This window comes from Mytilus galloprovincialis, chromosome 7 (genome assembly GCF_965363235.1).
Source record: "Mytilus galloprovincialis chromosome 7, xbMytGall1.hap1.1, whole genome shotgun sequence".
Taxonomy (NCBI): Eukaryota; Metazoa; Mollusca; class Bivalvia; order Mytilida; family Mytilidae; genus Mytilus; species Mytilus galloprovincialis.
Window position 1 is genome coordinate 79,244,702 of NC_134844.1, and position 19,466 is coordinate 79,264,167.

General features: G+C 32.1%; 1 protein-coding gene and 1 long non-coding RNA gene across 2 annotated transcripts; both read right to left on the bottom strand.

Moving 5' to 3' along the window:
• Positions 1–8,973: 8,973 nt before the first annotated feature.
• Positions 8,974–11,433, bottom strand: LOC143083742 (uncharacterized). The gene has a single exon (XM_076260034.1). The coding sequence runs from the start codon at positions 10,326–10,328 to the stop codon at positions 9,276–9,278; it is 1,053 nt and encodes a 350-aa protein (XP_076116149.1). The 5' UTR covers positions 10,329–11,433; the 3' UTR covers positions 8,974–9,275.
• A 1,328-nt stretch (positions 11,434–12,761) lies between these two features.
• LOC143083743 (uncharacterized) lies at positions 12,762–17,300 on the bottom strand. Its single transcript, XR_012980865.1, has 2 exons — positions 17,193–17,300; positions 12,762–13,843 (listed from the first exon to the last, which is right to left on the bottom strand). It is a non-coding gene; the product is annotated as an uncharacterized LOC143083743 (long non-coding RNA).
• Positions 17,301–19,466: the final 2,166 nt, after the last annotated feature.

Sequence of the window (19,466 nt, forward strand, 5' to 3'; positions counted from 1 at the left end):
CCTGTTACCATATATATCTGACACAATTTAGCTAATTTATATACTAGAAGTGTTCAGACAAAGCCATATTTTCAATAGTTGTATGTATGCAGATACCAGTCTGAGATATAAATTCACTTGAAATGTTATAGAGATGACTGCTAACATCTAATTTTTGCATAACTTCCAGGCATAGTTATTGTTTTCTATATCAAGAACTTCAAAAATATAAAATCAAAGCATTTACAACTTACATTATTTGTTTTATTACCCAGGGGGTAGGCAATTTTCTCTGTTTTTTGCCCCTGATGCCTCAAATTTCCTTCTGTTTCTAGCAATTTGAAATATTTAGTACATATTCAGGATAGCACACACTATTGTACGTTTTGTTGAGATATTTTTATTTTTCTAGCTTGTATTTATGATGCCGTGGTGATAAAAAAAAACCAGATATGGGTGTTGGGGCTTACTTTTGGGATATCAAAAGGACACACACACCCCATACATAATATTCAGGAAGGATCTAATTTCAATGACTGCGAAGAGTAAAAATAAGCACTTCTTAACAATTTAACTTACCAATATTCCATTATTATGAATCAATTTTGTGTCCCGCACTGTCAGTAAACTATGTATACTGTAAACTGTGAATGTATGCTGAGTCATCATATTTAAGGCCCAGGATTCTATCAATCTTCAATAAATATTTATAAAACTTCATATTTAAGTTAATTACTTTTAAATCTGCGAAATAAAGCAAATTTGGTTAAATTCTGAATGTTCCCCTTTTCCGCCCTATGAAGGTTGCAATTCTGTAAATATTGACATTGCAATTTCTCATAGGAACTCCTTTAACAACTCAAACTGTACCACTTTTACTATGACGTTTTGAAAAAAAACTTATCCTAGAATTGAAAGTTCATTTGCACCGCAATTTTTTTCAAAGGTCAAAATATAGGGCTGTGCGGCATATTTTCAACGTTTATAGGCCCTGAACTTCTCAGAGTTTAAACTAACATTAATTTTCTTAACTACCCCTAACTCGAATGAAAGGTTACCACAGATCTCAATATAAACAATGTGCACATGTAAATGTACTGGTAATATTCCCAAGTTATGTCTCTGTGAGATGGAACACAGAGAACACAACTGGGAACCAGTATGTAAACGAATTTAATTTTCTATGAATATTCAAGATCTACCCAAAAGAGGCGTGTTTTGAGAAAGAGCTGTATTTACAAAGTGCAACCTGTAAATATCGTAATATCGTAAAACACGAGCTACAGTGTCAGAATCTGTTACTCTGAAGATTTTCAGTGTTCTTTATATGAACCGTCACCAGATATGATCGCCTTTTTCCATGACGTCACAATATGAGAATTCAAAAGAAAAGAAAATAGGCTGACGTCATAATTAGATTTCGAACAGATATTTCACTAGTGAGAAGAAATATGAAAATAGCACGAAAATAGAGAAATTATATTCCAGTTGTCTTTTATATAAATTATCGTTTATCTTATTTCAGTAAGCTAAGCAAATGTTCTTAATTTGTTATGCAGGTTTTATCTAACTACGATACAAGAATGGAATACGTTATGAATTGTATGGATAAAAAGGAGACAGATCAAAAAGAGTCATTCTGGGTAAAATCATCATCATCATCATCATCATCATCATCATCATCATCATCATCATCATCATCATCATCATCATCATCATCATCATCATCATCATCATCATCATCATCATCATCATCATCATCATCATCATCATCATCATCATCATCATCATCATCATCATCATCATCATCATCATCATCATCATCATCATCATCATCATCATCATCATCATCATCATCATCATCATCATCATCATCATCATCATCATCATCATCATCATCATCATCATCATCATCATCATCATCATCATCATCATCATCATCATCATCATCATCATCATCATCATCATCATCATCATCATCATCATCATCATCATCATCATCATCATCATCATCATCATCATCATCATCATCATCATCATCATCATCATCATCATCATCATCATCATCATCATCATCATCATCATCATCATCATCATCATCATCATCATCATCATCATCATCATCATCATCATCATCATCATCATCATCATCATCATCATCATCATCATCATCATCAATCAGTATCATCATGAAACTCATATACACTGAGGTCATAAAATTTATTAGAAAGGACTAAAATTCCTTTAGAGGCCATCTTGGTTGGTTGATCTTGTAATCGGACTCATTAGATTATAATTATAAATGTTGATCTTTAAAAATAAGCTTAACTAACTAATACTTCTACTTTTTTTTTACTTCAGAGAAAACTTCCAACATTGTTATAACTGTGCTAGAATATATCTGCTTTTAATGAATAAAAACAAACAAAACCATCATCATCGTCATCATTAAATCAGTACAAAAGCAAAATTATTGAGAAAAAAAACATTAAACATATATATATATATATATATATATACATAAGTGATTGGTGGAACATAAAGTCATCTCCTATTCATGTTGAAGGTCAAAGTTTCAAGATTTTTTAATAATTCTGATCCGCAGTAAGTGATTCCATCGACATAACAACTGTCAACTTAGAATTTGCAAACAATGCTTAAATGCTGTTTTTTTTGTAAGATTCTAAATTTCCACTTTACAAACGTTGATCAACATAATTGGTTTAACTTACTTTTATTACTTTTTTTAATTTTGAAGCATGTAATTCACAGTAATCGAAAAGTTATGTAATTACTTTTGATAAAGTAATCGATTGCAATCAATTTCATACAAAATTATGAGTAATCGATTAATAATCGATTGCACAAAGTACCTTCATGTAATCGATTATTAATCGATTACATTTATCAGTAATTGTGCCCATCCCTGATTCAAAGCGATATAATGTTGTTTCTAAGAAACAGATGTATATAGTCCCGTTCTATTAGACAAATTGACAAATTGTCCAAACAAAAACAAAGTGAGGAAACAATCATGGTAGCAAATGATACCCATATAATTTGATTTCGCTGATTTGAAAGTGATAAAATTTCACATGCAAATGAGCTGACAAATCACAATAACAAATTACAAAATTACAAACAAATTGCTTCCAATTCACAGGCCAAACATTAACAAATTGTGAAGAAATTGTTTTGAAATCATTAACAAATCAGAGGTAACTGCTATCTTCTTGCAGCAGATCGCAAACAAATTTGTTTTAAATTGCAAAGAAATTATAAACAAATTGTTATCAAATCGTCAACAAATCAGAATAAAATCACATTCCTACCTCAAGAAAATTACAAAAAAAATGTTTTTAAATTATGAAGAAACTATAAGAAAATCAAGTCTTTAACAAATCAGAAATGAATCATCTTCCAACGTAAAGTAAATCACTATCATTGATTCAGAGTAAATTATTCAAATCTGGAGGAAAAATCTGTTCTGCCCGTCAGACACTCAAACTTTGAAGTGTACTTGTCTTTGGTTTTACCTTAACTACTCCTCTCATTGTTAAGGAAATATTATTTCGGGTTGTCATGAGGGAGCAATTATTCCCTCTGTGAAAAATTTCTCTCACTTCTTCAGAATTTGAATATAACCAGATTTGACAACCATTTGGGAAACAACATTGACTAGCAGCCGATGGGTCAAATCTGCTACAGCTCTAGACCTCGCCAGTAAACATCATAAAAATTAAAACATAAAACTTGCGAGTGCATACTGTCTGCTAACTCAGGAAGCTACTCTTTGATTTCTTGTCTCGATTTGTTTTTCACATATTTTTATTTTGAAAAAAATTTCCACACAGTACTCAATTATAACGAGATATTGAAATGCAAAGTTTCAAAATATTCAAGGTTAACACCTTTGACATGTTTGAATATTTTAACAATTGAATTCCTCAAACACTAATCTAATGACCATGATAAAGATAAAGACAAACACAGAAAATCTGAATGCAATAACATTGTTTTCATTTTAGTAAATCATCAATGAATCACACCATGATGTATAGCTAACAAAGTTAACAAATCATTTTCAAATCATTTCCTAATATTCGAATGCCAGTTAATAAACTCATCATAGATACAAGGAATACAATTTTCTATTTACGCCAAACACGCGTTTTGTGTACAAAAGACCCATCAGAGGCGCTCGAATCAAAAATGTTTAAAAGGCCAAATAAATACGAAGTTGAGGAGCATTGAAGACCAAACATTCCTGAAAGTTTTGACAAATACAGGTAAGGTAATTTATTCCTGAGGTAAAAAAAACCTCAGTATTTCAAAATTTAAAAGGTTTGTTAACAGTAAATTGATCCTTATGAACATATCAATGATAACTTTTGTACAAATCATAACAAAATGACACAATTTTAGCGAACAAAGTTAACAAATCTTTTTGAAATCATTTTATACGATATTCTAAGTAAACAAATCATAAAACAATCACACAAAAACAGAATCAAATATTGTTTGCAAACCATACAATTGAAAGAATACTCCAAGAAATAGGATTTGGAGAGTTTGGCGAATTCTGATTCGTTTATATTTTCTTTAATGAATCGCAAACGAATGTTACTTACAAATTGCAGAACTATGATTGAAAGAAATTTGAATACGATTTTCAACCAATTAGTCCATTTATTTATCTGCATGAGTTGTATGAACAACCCAAACGAACATAATTGGTTAATGCAGCAATGAACAAACAGCCAAATTTTTGTCCACATACGTTATAGATATACACCATAATTTGATTTAAAAATGTGTTGCTAACAATAAATCAAAGGCGAAAACAAACCCATGATAACGCAAGAATCTTACTTCTGCGATTGATATAAAAGTATTAAACTTACAAAATATTTCAGTACGAAATTTCCAAAAAAGTGGAAAAGTACCAATGGCACAATCAAATAACTTATGTCGTGACTGCCTTTGTATCTATCAAGAAAAAGAAATTAATAATTGTAGACATGTAAGACGCCAAGTGTTCCTTCTTAAACGTTGACAACATTAAATCTTAGAATTTGTGTTTCGTATTGGGTATACACAAGGTTTATTTACTAAGCATGTATTCACATTTTAGTAAACTAACATGACTTACCAGGACTTATTTATTACTTCCAATGTATTGCTTCACGGGTATTTACATGGATGGTCTGTTATCTTACCTCTCATACATTTTTAGGAATATAATTGAGTAAAAGCGGGGGGACTGTGTATATTTCATTTTAGGTTAATTGTAGTACCCGCAGATGCACGTTAGTGGTGGTATTACATTTCTTAGTAATAACAAAACAATGATACAAAAGTAAACTGACAATTTTATAACAGACTAAAAAAATGATGATGAACGTTTGAGTTTTATTCATAAAAGACACATTTCAAGGTACTAAGTTCTTATTGTTTGCATTTATTTTTGGTATAAACCAATTAACGTTGGTGCTTAATACTAAGTAATGAAGACTTGATCCCTTTGATAGGACTGTAGTCTAAATACCATTTGTAAAGATAGTCGGGAAGATCAATTTGTTGCACAGTGTGATAGTGACCTAATTTATATTTATCATATACTTAGATCAATTAACATATGATTTTTACTGTATGATAATAGCATTAAATTAACGTAAATTCCATATTTTTCGAATTGGTGTTAGTGGGCTGATATGAAAAGTTTATCACATGCCTTTCCGTAACGTTATCGCATGGCATTCCGGTAATACTCGGCAAATTCCGGAAAATACACCTCAATGCTACGTTTTCAGTGAAAAACATAACAAAGTAGTGTAAAAACAGTTATTTGGATACTGGAAAGTAAATTTTGTAAAATAATAATAATAAAAAACCAAAAAAACCCAAACAAATTATTAAATAAATGCATTTTTTAAAAGTGTCAAACATAATTTAGAAAGTTACTTTAAAAAAGTTGACTTTTCCAAACTGTTCATTATGTATATTGTTGAATTGTTTTTTTGTCGATTCGTCCATATTAAAATGTTTTTCTTCTCTGTTGATTCATATGATAGAAAGATTTCATATCGAATGTACTAAAATTGTGGTACGAGGTCCATGAACTTTTCACTCTATGAACTTCTAGTTTGGAACCACGTAAAAGAATCACTATATGAATCTGTTATTTTTCTCTATGGTTGAAGCATATGATAAAAAGATCATAACATGTCAATTTCTATAGCGCATGTATTATCAGCAGCTCTTGGGCTGATATTGAACGATTTGTTGGCCTTTTAACTTTTTGTGATCTTCATCATGGGGTATAAATATCAATCCAAAGGCTTAAACAGAGAAGATAGCCAATATTATTCTAAATGTAATAAATAACTATAACTCAACGTGTTAAAGTTATTAGTTTTATTATGTAATTTTCATTAAATATATGTATTATTGTTTGTTGTTTTTTTGTGTCTTTTTCAGAGCACGCAATATTGGATTGGAACAATGGAAACTTTATGCTTTGGTTCTGCTATTTTATCAGTCATGTTTATATGTCATTATTTTACCTAAACTGCGCACCTGATGAATAGTTTGTAGACGAACGATGGTCTTAGATTTAATTTGAAAGAATGTTTGTGTGTTTTCCTTTTTTAATCAATATATTATATCAAACTTCAGGGATAGTACGTAAGTTTATTTTAGAATTTGTTTTATTTGAAATGTTTCTATTGTAAAATGATATATATTAGTTTGTTATATAAACAAAAGTTAATTTAGCTATCAATTTTTTATTCTTCGATTTTTGTTTAAGACATTGTTGTTCTCGTTCTTTATTTCAGTGATTAGACTTTCATTTACCTGTAAGAAACTATTATGGTACCTTCAACTGTCCATTTTTTTATGCACTACCGACAATAGTAGAGGGACATTATGGTTTCTGGTCTGTGTGTCCGTTCGTCCGTTCATCCTTCTGTCCCGTTTCAAGGTAGGGTTTGATGAAGTTAAAGTCTAATCAATTTTAAACTTAGTACACATGTTCCCCATGATACTACTATCTTTCTTATGTTAGTGCCAAATTAAAGTTTTAACCACAATTTTCTGTCCACTGAACACAGAAAATGATAGTGCGAGTGAGGCATCAGTGTACTATGGACACAATCTTGTTAAGAATAGCTTTGATTTTGTTACTTTTCTGTTTTTCTTTTTTTCAAAAGATTTATCCTCGTTCGTCGTGCTACCTCCGGTTTACATAAGGCGACTTCTGGTGTCAATAAAATGTTATTAGATTATCTAAGCCGTATTTGGCGCATTTTTTGCGCATTTTAGGTCCTCTATGCTCTTCAACTTTGTAATTATTTGGCTTTATAACTATTTTGATCCTAACGTCACTGATGAGTCGTATGGAGACGAGACGCACGTCTGGCGTATTAAGGATGTACACCTCTGAGGAGCCAAAAACTTCTAGAATTAAACTTTTTTCTAAACCTGATTTTGGATTTATAAGTCTGTTACAAAATAATTGGTAAAGAAAACATCATATGGTGGTGCACTTCTTTTTTTTTGCTACGTCCCTTTGAAAATGCCCAAATTTTGATGATTTTTCCATTTTTCATCGATTTTTACCTATTTTTTCGCTATTATAGTGAAAAAAATCACGGTTACACAATTAAACTTTTTTTCATACTTTCTATGAAGTTGAAGTGGAACAATTTGAATATATGTTACTCAAAAAAACTATAGGTAGGTGTTAATATAAGAATGTTTTATCATATTTTGACGCTTTTTTGTGTAAAATTTACCATGCTGTCAATTTTGTAGAACAAAATGCATACTATTTTAACTTTTAGTTATGAGTGATTGAAAAAATACATATCTAAGAAATTTGAAAAGACCAAAATGATATGGGGTGTACCTGATTCTTGTAAAATAATTTTTTGGAACCCTAAAACATTTTCTCAAAAATTTTGCTAAAAATACTGTCTTGATTGGTCGTAGGGGCTTTAAGGGTCAAAATCGGCCCCACTTCAAAAGTAGACAATTTTTTTCTCAAAATATCCTATAGGTGTCTGCTTTCCAAAAATATATATATATTGTATATATTACTTGAAATCACTGTGTATGACGTCATCAAAGTGAACCCCTTTATTAATACCAAAAACGAATTTTTAATCAATTTTGAAACTAGTGTTGTTATTATTGCACGTATTTGAGTTAAAAAATCAAAACAAAGATACCTTATTATATACAAAACACACAAAAAGACGTTATAAGAATAAATAGTTAGATACTTTCTCTTTTGTGGTCTCGATTATTTGTATTTACCATAGCATATGTTACCATGGTTTCAAAAATATGACGATACAAAATCTTACCCTTTTTTTACCGTGTGTGGAAATTTTGTTTCATCTTAAAAAATGAAAAGTCTTTTTTTAATTGTTGTTTCTGAAATAGCAGACAGTTTGGTCGATGCTTTTTGAAAATGACATTAGTTCATGTATATTTAACCACAAATTAACCAATAGTCTTGAAACGTAAAGAATTTGTAGAATATGTTTATATTATTTCATCTAGTATATCTGTAATTTTTTCTGTGTGTCCGACTGTGAGTATGCATATGTCATTTTGAACAAGAACAACTGCAAATAGTTTAATTAGAAACTGTTCAACAGAGTTAAAACACATAGCATTTTGTATTTCCACAGTAACCGCTACCTATCAACAACATCAATATGTTAAAATTGTAATTTGAAGGAGCGAAAATGCCTCAAATGCCCACCACAATTACTGATGGCTGCTGTAACTTATGTTTGTTGTGGTGAAAAGAATGTCTGTGTAAACCACTATTTAACAAGTACTATTTATTTATTCAATAGAACTTTTTATGGAATGAAACCCTTTAAAAGTGATTAAATTCTAAGTTAAGTAAATGAACAGATGGTTTTCAGTAATACAGACATACTACATATATATACATTAATATTTTAAATATGACTATAACATTAAAAACTTTAATTACAATATCAAGATGTTAAAAAAAGCGGGACAATAGATACCAAATGAACAGTCAAACTCAAAGACGAATAAAATGCACTAGTATAAGGCCCAATTCAACATATTTATCGAAGATTTCTTCTATGTAAGATATCATACTCTTGAAATCGTGAAAGGGGTTGAACATGTGTAACCTTTTTGTTGTCATAACTCTCAACAAAGAGAGATTTAATATGATAGATTGCTAACATCATGATATAAAAATATTTTAGCACATAACATAAAAGTTGACATGAGCTACACAATCATTCTTCAACGCAGTCACTTTCATCACTTTCATCAATAATTTCGGGTTCTGGCATATTACGTGCATCTATGAGATATTTTGTCCAATCGTCACCAGAACAATAGGGTATGTCCAAACAGCGAGCATACCCTAAATACCAGATAACTGCCGAAACGTGTGCACACATACCAACTACTCTTGCCCCAGCACGACATTTGCAGAACCAGCCAAGAACAGTCACTTCATCGTATTGAATCCATAACAAATGAGCTTTAGATGAAACATGTCTACTTTGGATTTTTGCACATATCAAATTGTTTTCCTGTTTATGTACTAGTACCTCAAAGTCACTGTTTTCAGTAACATGTTCAGCTACGTATGATTTAGCCAATTTTATCTGGTAAACGCCTAAGGTAAGGTTTCTGAGATCTTCTTCAGTAATAGAAGGAAATTCAATAGACGCAGCATCAATCTTACACCAAGTAGTAGAATTAGATCTAATGCGGTCAAGATTTTCCGACTCAATTTTTTCTTTAAGGAGATTATTTTGCTTAGAAAGATAAATCATTTTACATCCAAGTAATTGGTCTTCCTCTGGATCACCAGAACTAAGTGGTTTGAAATACTTGTTGCATATTGAGCATACAATGCGTAGGTAATCTCCAATATACGGTATTTGTGAGTTAGGCATCACATGGTTAAAGAACACCCATGTCTTAATTCTGCCATTTGCGGATTCAACTACCCAGCGAATCTTTGTTATTAATCTTGAAGTATTGCTTTCTTCTGTAGTAAACTGTGCCTGGCCTTTCTTTAAGAACGAAGGCATTTCTGTTTGTATTCCTAATTCCTCAAGCAGATCAATTGAGTCCCGAAATCCACGGTCAACAATGAAAACATCATCTTTCTGCAACCAACTTTTAATCTGCTCATTGTCTGAGGCAATTATATGCTTAAGTATATTGGCGTCATTATTTTTACTATCTGCCAGGTATGGACCCATAACGCTGACAAAATAACCTGTAGTGGTTACGAAAACCATGGGTTTGACAAGAGGCCGATGCTTATGCATGCTGAATGTACGGCGTTGAAACTGAAATTGACCGCTTTTCTGGATATATATGTATGTTCCGTCAATTACAAGAATTGCAGGATTGAATTCATTGCCAAATAATGTCTGGGCAAGAGGTCTAGTATGGTTTTTTCAATTAAGTTCTCTCTAGAAATATGGTTGAATCCTAAGTGCTTTGGTACGAATGTCTGCATAAGATTTTTTCTGACTGTTGTAACTGCTCGGCGGATCGAATCTTTTCCTACGTTAAAAATAGTTGCCATAAGTTTGTTGGACATACCTGACCGCATTTTTGTCAAAAAAATGCCTAAGCATGTTCTTGAACTACGCACCTTCGTATCTCTAATTGAAACGAGATGTGATGCTAAATTACTGAATGATGTTTTATCAATGCCTGTTAAACTGATGTACTCTGCATCACTTAATGTGGAGTCTTTATCAAAATTCAATCTTTTGTCTTCATTTTTTAGGAGTAGCATTCTTATTTTTTGAAGAAGGTCCAAAATATCACTTCGGTTAAAATCTGTTGTTTTTCTTAAGTCAGATAAACATTCAATGGCTTGTTCACTGAAATTCTCATCAGAAATATGACCAGGGCAACATCTCGCTCCTGCAGGTATTATAATATTATTTTGTACAAATGTAGTTAGCCTTGTTGAGGAAGAAACAACAATTAGTTTAGGACCTCGTTTCCTGCAAACGAAGCAGGTTGAGTGGCTTCCACCTATTGAAGACAGCGACAACGTTATAGTTTTAGGCGAAACAAGTGTCTGTTGTGATGTGCTTGCTGCTGGTAGTACCTGTTTGTCTGGTTTAGCATTGGTAATTGACTTGTCATCATATTGTCTGTAATATTTACGTCTACATGCTCCACATATAACATCACATATATCAACATTAAGGAAAAAATATTTGTACAAGTATTTGCGTAGTCCTTTATTACCTTCTCCACCAAGAAACCGTCTATCATGATTTTTTGTCCTCTTAGTACAGAGAACACACGTAACTCGTGCTACTTTAGACATATCCTGAAAGATGAAATAGAATATTATTGGAATTAACAAAGAAATTCAATTTCAATTACAAGTAAATCATTAATATTTTTTTCTATTTTGAAACTGTGCGTGTACTGTTTTAAATTCAGCTTAAAATTAAACCCGTTCAAATATGAAGAAATCATGGAGTAGACGGCAAACTAACAACACACTACAACTAAACGAGACAATGAATTACGAATTGTTACATTTAAATAATAAAAGAAAACGTGAATGTTAGTATTCGTATTTAATCATATCTATTCTATTTTATTTTATATTTTATTCTGTGATTTATCTGCTTCAACTACTCGTAGAGCTCAAATCTGTTATACTATTTTTAATAGAGAATGCGATTTGAAAAAAAATAAAACGAAAAGAGAACCATAAACAGTTATTATTATTTATATATTAGTAGACGTATGCGAATCGCTGTAAATTGTCCTATCCTTTGAGATGCACCATTGACATTGTATGTGCAACTAGTATGCTCTGATGTACACTGTTTAAAGCATGCACAAAGAATAGATGTGGTATAATGAATCTTCGTATTGCAGTATAATGATTACTTTAGATATAGGCGTATTATTGAATATATCGTTTGATCAAAATTATCACTTGGTGTAAATTAACCAATTATCATAATTGACGAACAGACGCCATTGATGCCTTGATTTGAATTTCACTACAACAAATAACAAACACTGATTTTGTTTGGATATTGAATTGTCATGGCAACATTTAATCAAAATTCATTCATAAAACAACAACAACTGTTACAACAACAGTACACAACCAAAATATTTGTCAATCAATAAAATGTTGATGACGATTGAACTAATCATTGTATCACAGCTGGGCGATCCAAAGCTGGTGTACTGAAGGGCGGTCCATTCAGCAATATTTCAGAATTAGCAGCTGGGCTATCCATAGTCTGCATAAAATGAAGTAAATTTCGCTCCGGTTGGGTGACTGCTTCAGCATGTTACCATGACGGATATTTGTATGAAGACTGGAGCATCTGAAAAATAAATAAAACCAGCAGCAAACAAAGTTCAATTCTTAAGGGTGGGAGAGGATGGGTCTTAATTTTTTAACGTCCACTCTGTTCAGTTTTCAAGGTAAAAGAGACCGTTAAATTGCACGAACTTTTATTACTCGGCTGTCACATGCTCAAATTAGCATAATAAGAGTAAGGACGACTCGATTTGTCGAGTCTCAATACATGTATATGTTAATTCAATAATGAATTTAATTTTCATTTAATTAAATTCTATTATTGAATATATCGTTTGATCAAAATTATCACTTGGTGTAAATTAACCAATTATCATAATTGACGAACAGACGCCATTGATGCCTTGATTTGAATTTCACTACAACAAATAACAAACACTGATTTTGTTTGGATATTGAATTGTCATGGCAACATTTAATCAAAATTCATTCATAAAACAACAACAACTGTTACAACAACAGTACACAACCAAAATATTTGTCAATCAATAAAATGTTGATGACGATTGAACTAATCATTGTATCACAGCTGGGCGATCCAAAGCTGGTGTACTGAAGGGCGGTCCATTCAGCAATATTTCAGAATTAGCAGCTGGGCTATCCATAGTCTGCATAAAATGAAGTAAATTTCGCCAAAATTATAATTCGGACTTTAGTACAGAATGATAATCCGCCACAAAATTTACCCATGACAATTCAGTTATCTCAAATTCTATAATCAACTTAAAAACATTTAAACAGTCAAAATAATAAAAGATATTGCGAATTCAACATTTATATAACAACCAAATTTCACAAAATAAATGTATTTCCATCCATTGTCAATATGAACTATGTTTATTTTAAATTAAATGTGATCGTGAGGAAATACAACACAATGTGGATACTTTATGAATGTTTCAAGTGCTGATTGAATTTGATTCAAGAAAATATCATTTCCAATAAATGATAGATGTACTCCATCGTCAGAATATAGCGCTGGATGACGGTCGTCAAAATCTGGATATTTGATAACGTATCCTCCATGTTTGAGTATATAAGATCTCACTCCCCTATTTATTCTCTTTCTTGTAACTTCCATGGCATGGTCATCGCTTGAGTAACGCCATGAACGCCTGGGAAGAATGCTTGACCATATAAGAGAGCAATTTGGGAGCATTTGAGACAGAATTGCTATTGTGAATTTAATGTGATATAGCAGAGCACCACATGGTACATTTCCTATGTCATTTCCACCACAATGCAATATCAACGCATGTGGAATTTTGCTGCATAAATTAATTATGCTGTTAACGGTGCCAACAACATCGTCCCATTTCATACCAGATTTGCCTGCCCATCGCAAAAAACAATTATTATTTTTTAAAAGACCTAAATTACTACCTGAAGGTCTGTTCTCTGAGTGATCACGAGCACTGCATATTATTGAAGAACCAATAATCCATATTTCATTACTAAGACAAGCTGAAATTATAGGTTATTTGGTTAGCTCAATTCTTATATAACGTTTAAAGGATGTAGATTTCCAACGACCTAAAGTCATAATGTTTTTATTAGTATGGCCATTTATAGCAAAATGTGTAGCTGCACCTATTCGAAATGAATGCGTGTTGTACTCATTTGGATTACAATCAATAAATTTCATGGTCTTGCATAGTACACTAGAAAATTGATATCGTGTTACACCGGTTTTGTTAAAATGACAAAAAAGTGGTCCATTGTTTTTGTGTCTGATTGAAATAAAGTTTAATAACAATCTCACCGGGCAAATATCTACTTGATTAAACCTTTCAACTGTTAATGTTGTAGATAAACCTTTTTGGTCTGTTTTCGAAAAGGGAATCGTGATATATGCAGATTGTGAATGATGTTAAACATTGACATCGTCATTGTTAATGACATGTTGCGTATTTCTATTAATTGTAATTTCACCAATTCTCAAAAATGCAAAAAATGCTAATGAAAACATGGATCTAAATAACGTACATTCATATACTGAAGAACAGACAAATTGCAACGAGTTTATTAATCGAGCTAATATTTCTAAAGTTATAGGTTTGCGACTATCTACTACACCATATAATTTGTCCATTCCTTTCAACATTTTTTGTATAATGAACGATGAAGTCAAATCTGTGAGCTCATTTATTCGTAAATGATAGCTTAAACCTGATAAGTACACCTTAACCGTTGCAGGAGCATACCCTAATTTTGATAAATAAGCAACATAATTTACTAAATGCGAAATACTGGGCGGCCATGTATTTCCTAAACCTTCTTCTAATCTAAATGAAACAAATGAAGTCAGTCCATTGTTATACGTTTTCCATGTGTTCTGAGAATTCGATGCGTCCAATAGCTTTGCTATTTCTGGCCTAAAATGATCCAAAATTCCTCCGGAATTGTAGCTGGATGTGTATCTGATGTCAGAGCCAGACTTTTGAATTTCTGAAATTTTTTACGAGAAATACAATCTGCAATTATATTTGTATAACCAGGAATGAACTGTGCTTTTATGTGAAAATTGCCTAATAACGACCAATATACTATGTGTCTAACAAGGTTCATAATTCGTATAGATTTTGACGTCTTCTTATTTAAAATTTCAACCACGGCATTATTATCCGAATTAAATAAAATTTTCTTTTTTTGAAATAGATTACCCCATAAATAAACAGATAGTGCAATAGGTATCATTTCTAAATATGATATATCCCTGAGAACTTCAGTACCAGACCATTCTACAGGCCATTTAAGAAAAGCCCATTTACCTTGGAAATAGCAGCCACACCCTTTTGTTGAACCACCAGCGCTGTCAGTAAATAGTTGTAAAACTGAATTTGAAGTCCAATCAATGTCAAGCATGTACTAATGCCGTTAAATTTGTCTAAAAACAATTCCCATACCAATAAGTCTTGATACATGCCTTCTGTGATTCTGACATAAATTAAATGATGCGGTTTCTTTGCGTGATTACTTGCCAAATAAATTCGGCAGGTAGAGCTTTTGCACAAAAAGCTAATGACCCACACAAAGATTGTAGGTCCCTTAAAGTGATCTTTTTCCTACCCAATACCCATTTAATTTTCGACTTTAACTCCAATACTTTGTCCTCCGGAATTTGTATTAGCATTTTTTCTGTGTCTATAAGTAAACCTAAATAACTAAGTTTTGTTGTAGGGCCTTCTGTTTTTTCATGAGCAATTGGGACTCCAAGACGACAACATACTCTATCAAAACTATTCATCAGATTTTTACAATCCTCAGTATTGCTTTTACCGGCAAATAAAAAATCATCCAAATAATGATCAAGATTATCTGAATTGGACTCATTAATTGAATAAAAGTTGAAAATTTTTCGAATAAGCAATTTGATTCTGAGTACCCCATAGGCAATGATTTATCTATGAAATAATATTCATTAAGTTTAAACCCTAATAGATCAAAGTCCCCTGGATAAATTTTTAGCAATCTGAAGGCGGATTTAATGTCCTTTTTCCAATTTCCACATTTGAACCCAATCTTTTAATCAAATCAATAGCATTGTCGAAAGACGAATACTTTACTGTAGTAAACTTTTCATCAATAAAGTCATTTACACTCAAATTTGGCGGAAAAGATAAGTGCGTAATCAACCTAAATCCACAAGTTTTCTTAGGAATTACACCGATAGGCGAACACCTTAGATTAGATATAGGTCTAGTCAAAAAAGGACCAGCTATGCGACCATTTTTTACTTCACTCATGACTTTTTCCCATGCCACCCAAGGATTTTGGATGACTGAATGTAAATTTTTTGATTCAATCCTACATCGTGGACCAAAATAATTTAACCTAAAACCTTCAGAAAATCCCTTATATAATATCATTGCATCATGTTGATTTGGGTAATTGAAAAGGAGTTTATTTAATTCTGTGACATTGATCGGAGTAAAGCCAAGACACCATATGTCCAGCGGATTAATTAAAGATTCTGAAAAATATAAAATTTAATTGTTAAATGTGTGTGGTGCGGCCATTCGAAGGGCAGGGAATCTGCTTCCTCGAGGTCTAAATCCTTGATTCGAATTCGCTGCTCTTTGAAAATGTGTTTGAGTTCTAAGTGCAAAATTTCTAGCAACTCTTACTGTATTTTGATATGTGCCTCGGGCTGCATTTTGAGCACGAGCATATGCCTGGTTGCTATTTGCTTGTTGTGGACAGCCAGCGAAAGGGTGGGCCATTCCGCATTTCATACATAAATGGGTGTAAAAACAATTTTGTCGGTGACAAGCTCCCTTAAAATTGTAATCATAGCATGGTCGATTACCTACACTTGTCTGTTGAATTGTATTACCCTCCGGTTCCCCATTAGCTATGACGGTGTACCATAAAATGCCATCAATGGAAGACCAAGATCTTGTAGGATTGTTTGCCATTCTTAATCTAAATTGCTGGTCATAACAATAAATCTTCTCAAAAGACACTTGTGTACCTCTAATGATTGACATATAAGTGGTCAATTCATTAGCTAAATTTGGAAAACGTTAAATAAATATTTTCATATAGTTTATAAATGCATCAGTCCATGACTCAATGTTTTGAATAGATTTAACTTCGCTGTTTTTGTTTGATGTGATTACAAGTGAACCGGCTGCATTATCATAACTTATAACATTTTGAGGTCTGTCAATTTGACTAATAAAGTTTTGATAAAGAAGTAATGACAAATCTATGTATTCTCTATTCCATATTTTTTCTTTTAAATTTTGAGATACGTAAACATCACATTCTGACTGATTAGGTATAAGCATAGGATCATTATTTATCTCACCATTTTGATTAGGCATTGGTACAGGAGCTGGAATTTCAACTTGCGCAAATGGCGCTTGTACGTTCAGCGCTGGTGTTACGGGACCTTGCAAGGCAGGCTGTCTTTCAATAGGCAAAGGAGCCTGGATTGGTATAGGAAGCGGTGCTTGTACTTCACCAACAACTGCCCCACATCTTAAATTCCTGGTGCAGCAACTGCACGGTTCCTCCTTCCGAGTCGTCTCTCTGGTGGTTGAGCTTCAACAACGGGCACTCGTGCGCGCCCATTCCCATTTCTCCGTCGACCAATTCTAGGCATTTGTATAAACGAAATAGGTTAAAAATTGAAGTACTGACTAACATCACATAATTAGTATCATCTGTCTCTTAATTTAATTTATTTTTATAACAGTATCAATACATCGACTTCAATATTAATTTACTCATATCTATCAACTCAATCATTTAATCTTAAATCAATAATTTAATTCCTTAAATTGTCTCTTATCTAAATAAATGTCTCACCGGTACATGTATATCACGAGAATGACGTGTAAAATATATAAATAAGAATAATTAACTTAATCTGTAAACATACACATACCTGCCTCTACGAATTATAACAGGTATAATACTTTTACATTCTGCATCAAGGATAAATTAAAATGTGAAATTAAAAATATTTAGGCAATGCATGTACTAGTAAAAATTATTCATTTAAAATTTTTCAATACCACGTGGCCCATCCGCACGTTAAATTCGACGAAGTAATAAGTTAATTTAATTATTACAAAAAACATAAATGAAATCTTTAAATCCGAATTAAATTCAAAATATGAATTCTTAAACGAACTAATTAAAACAATACTTATCTTGATAATGTATGTAAAATATTTCTCTTAATTTTTTAACGTCCACTCTGTTCAGTTTTCAAGGTAAAAGAGACCGTTAAATTGCACGGACTTTTATTACTCGGCTGTCACATGCTCAAATTAGCATAATAAGAGTAAGGACGACTCGATTTGTCGAGTCTCAATACATGTATATGTTAATTCAATAAATGAATTTAATTTTCATTTAATTAAATTCTATTATCACACATACCTTGTCTATTAATATTGGTAGATTAAAACACTGTGCGGGACAAATTTGCCATTCCGGTATCGGCAAATCTGACTTTGTCGGTTTACAAGATATCAAAAAAAAAAATTTACCCAGTGATAGATTATTGAAAAATTGAAAAAATGCCATATGTCCCAACTTGTCACTGTTGTCACTCTTGTCACTGCAGCTGATTAAAAGTACATTTCCCATGGGAAATTTGATAATTCCCATGGGAATATTAGAATTTCCCATGGGAACATTGGAAGTTCCCATGGGAAAAATTACTTTTCCCATGGGAAGTTTAGAGTTCCCATAGGAACTTTAAAGTTCCCATGGGAAAAGATGAATACAAAAAGTTCCCATGGGAATTAATTCTTCCCATGGGAACAAATTTTCTTCCCATGGGAACAAATTTTCTTCCCATGGGAACAATTTTTCTTCCCATGGGAACAATATTTCTTCCCATGGGAACAAATCTTCTTCCAATGGGAACAATTTTTCTTCCCATGGGAACAATTTTTTTTCACATAGGAACAATTTTTCTTCCCATGGGAACATACTATATTACAATACAAACATTATTTTCCATTTGAATTTTTTTCTTCAGAAAAATTACAATTTGTTGCAAATACTGGATATATGAATGTATGAGAATAAAAGAGAATATACTTCTGCCTTAGCTGGATGGAAAGCTGAAGGGCATAACACATTTTTGGAACCTTGTAAAACATCTCAGAAAAGCAGATTTGTCTCCGGGACAAGTTTGCAATTCCGCTGAGTGCAAAAGTTGTTCACCTTAATTTTTGGAGTTAAGTCAAAATGAAGTTGATAACTTGGTTGGTATTGGTTCCCTGATATTTGTCCTAAAATTGTTTGGCTCTAGCACCACTGTTAAAAAAGTTATGCCCCTTTTTTCAACAATTTCCTTAGAGGAATAGTTGTTTTCCTCAAGGAAAATCAAATTTCCCTAAAGGAAAAAGATTTTTCCTCAAAGGGAAATTGTTTTTTCCTCAAGGGAAATTGTTTTTTTCAAGGGAAAAAGATTTCCTTCAAGACAACAAATTTCCTCTAATGAAATCATTGTTCTTCAAATTTCCTCTAAAGAAATTTCTGAACATCAAATTTCCCTTATTTGTTCTTGTTAAACATTTCTTCGCTATACCATGTATACAAACAGTATGAATATAATTAT

Bases quoted from the DNA above. Each gene is read 5' to 3' on its own strand.
- LOC143083742 (XM_076260034.1), bottom strand. From the start codon at position 10,328: ATGCATAAGCATCGGCCTCTTGTCAAACCCATGGTTTTCGTAACCACT.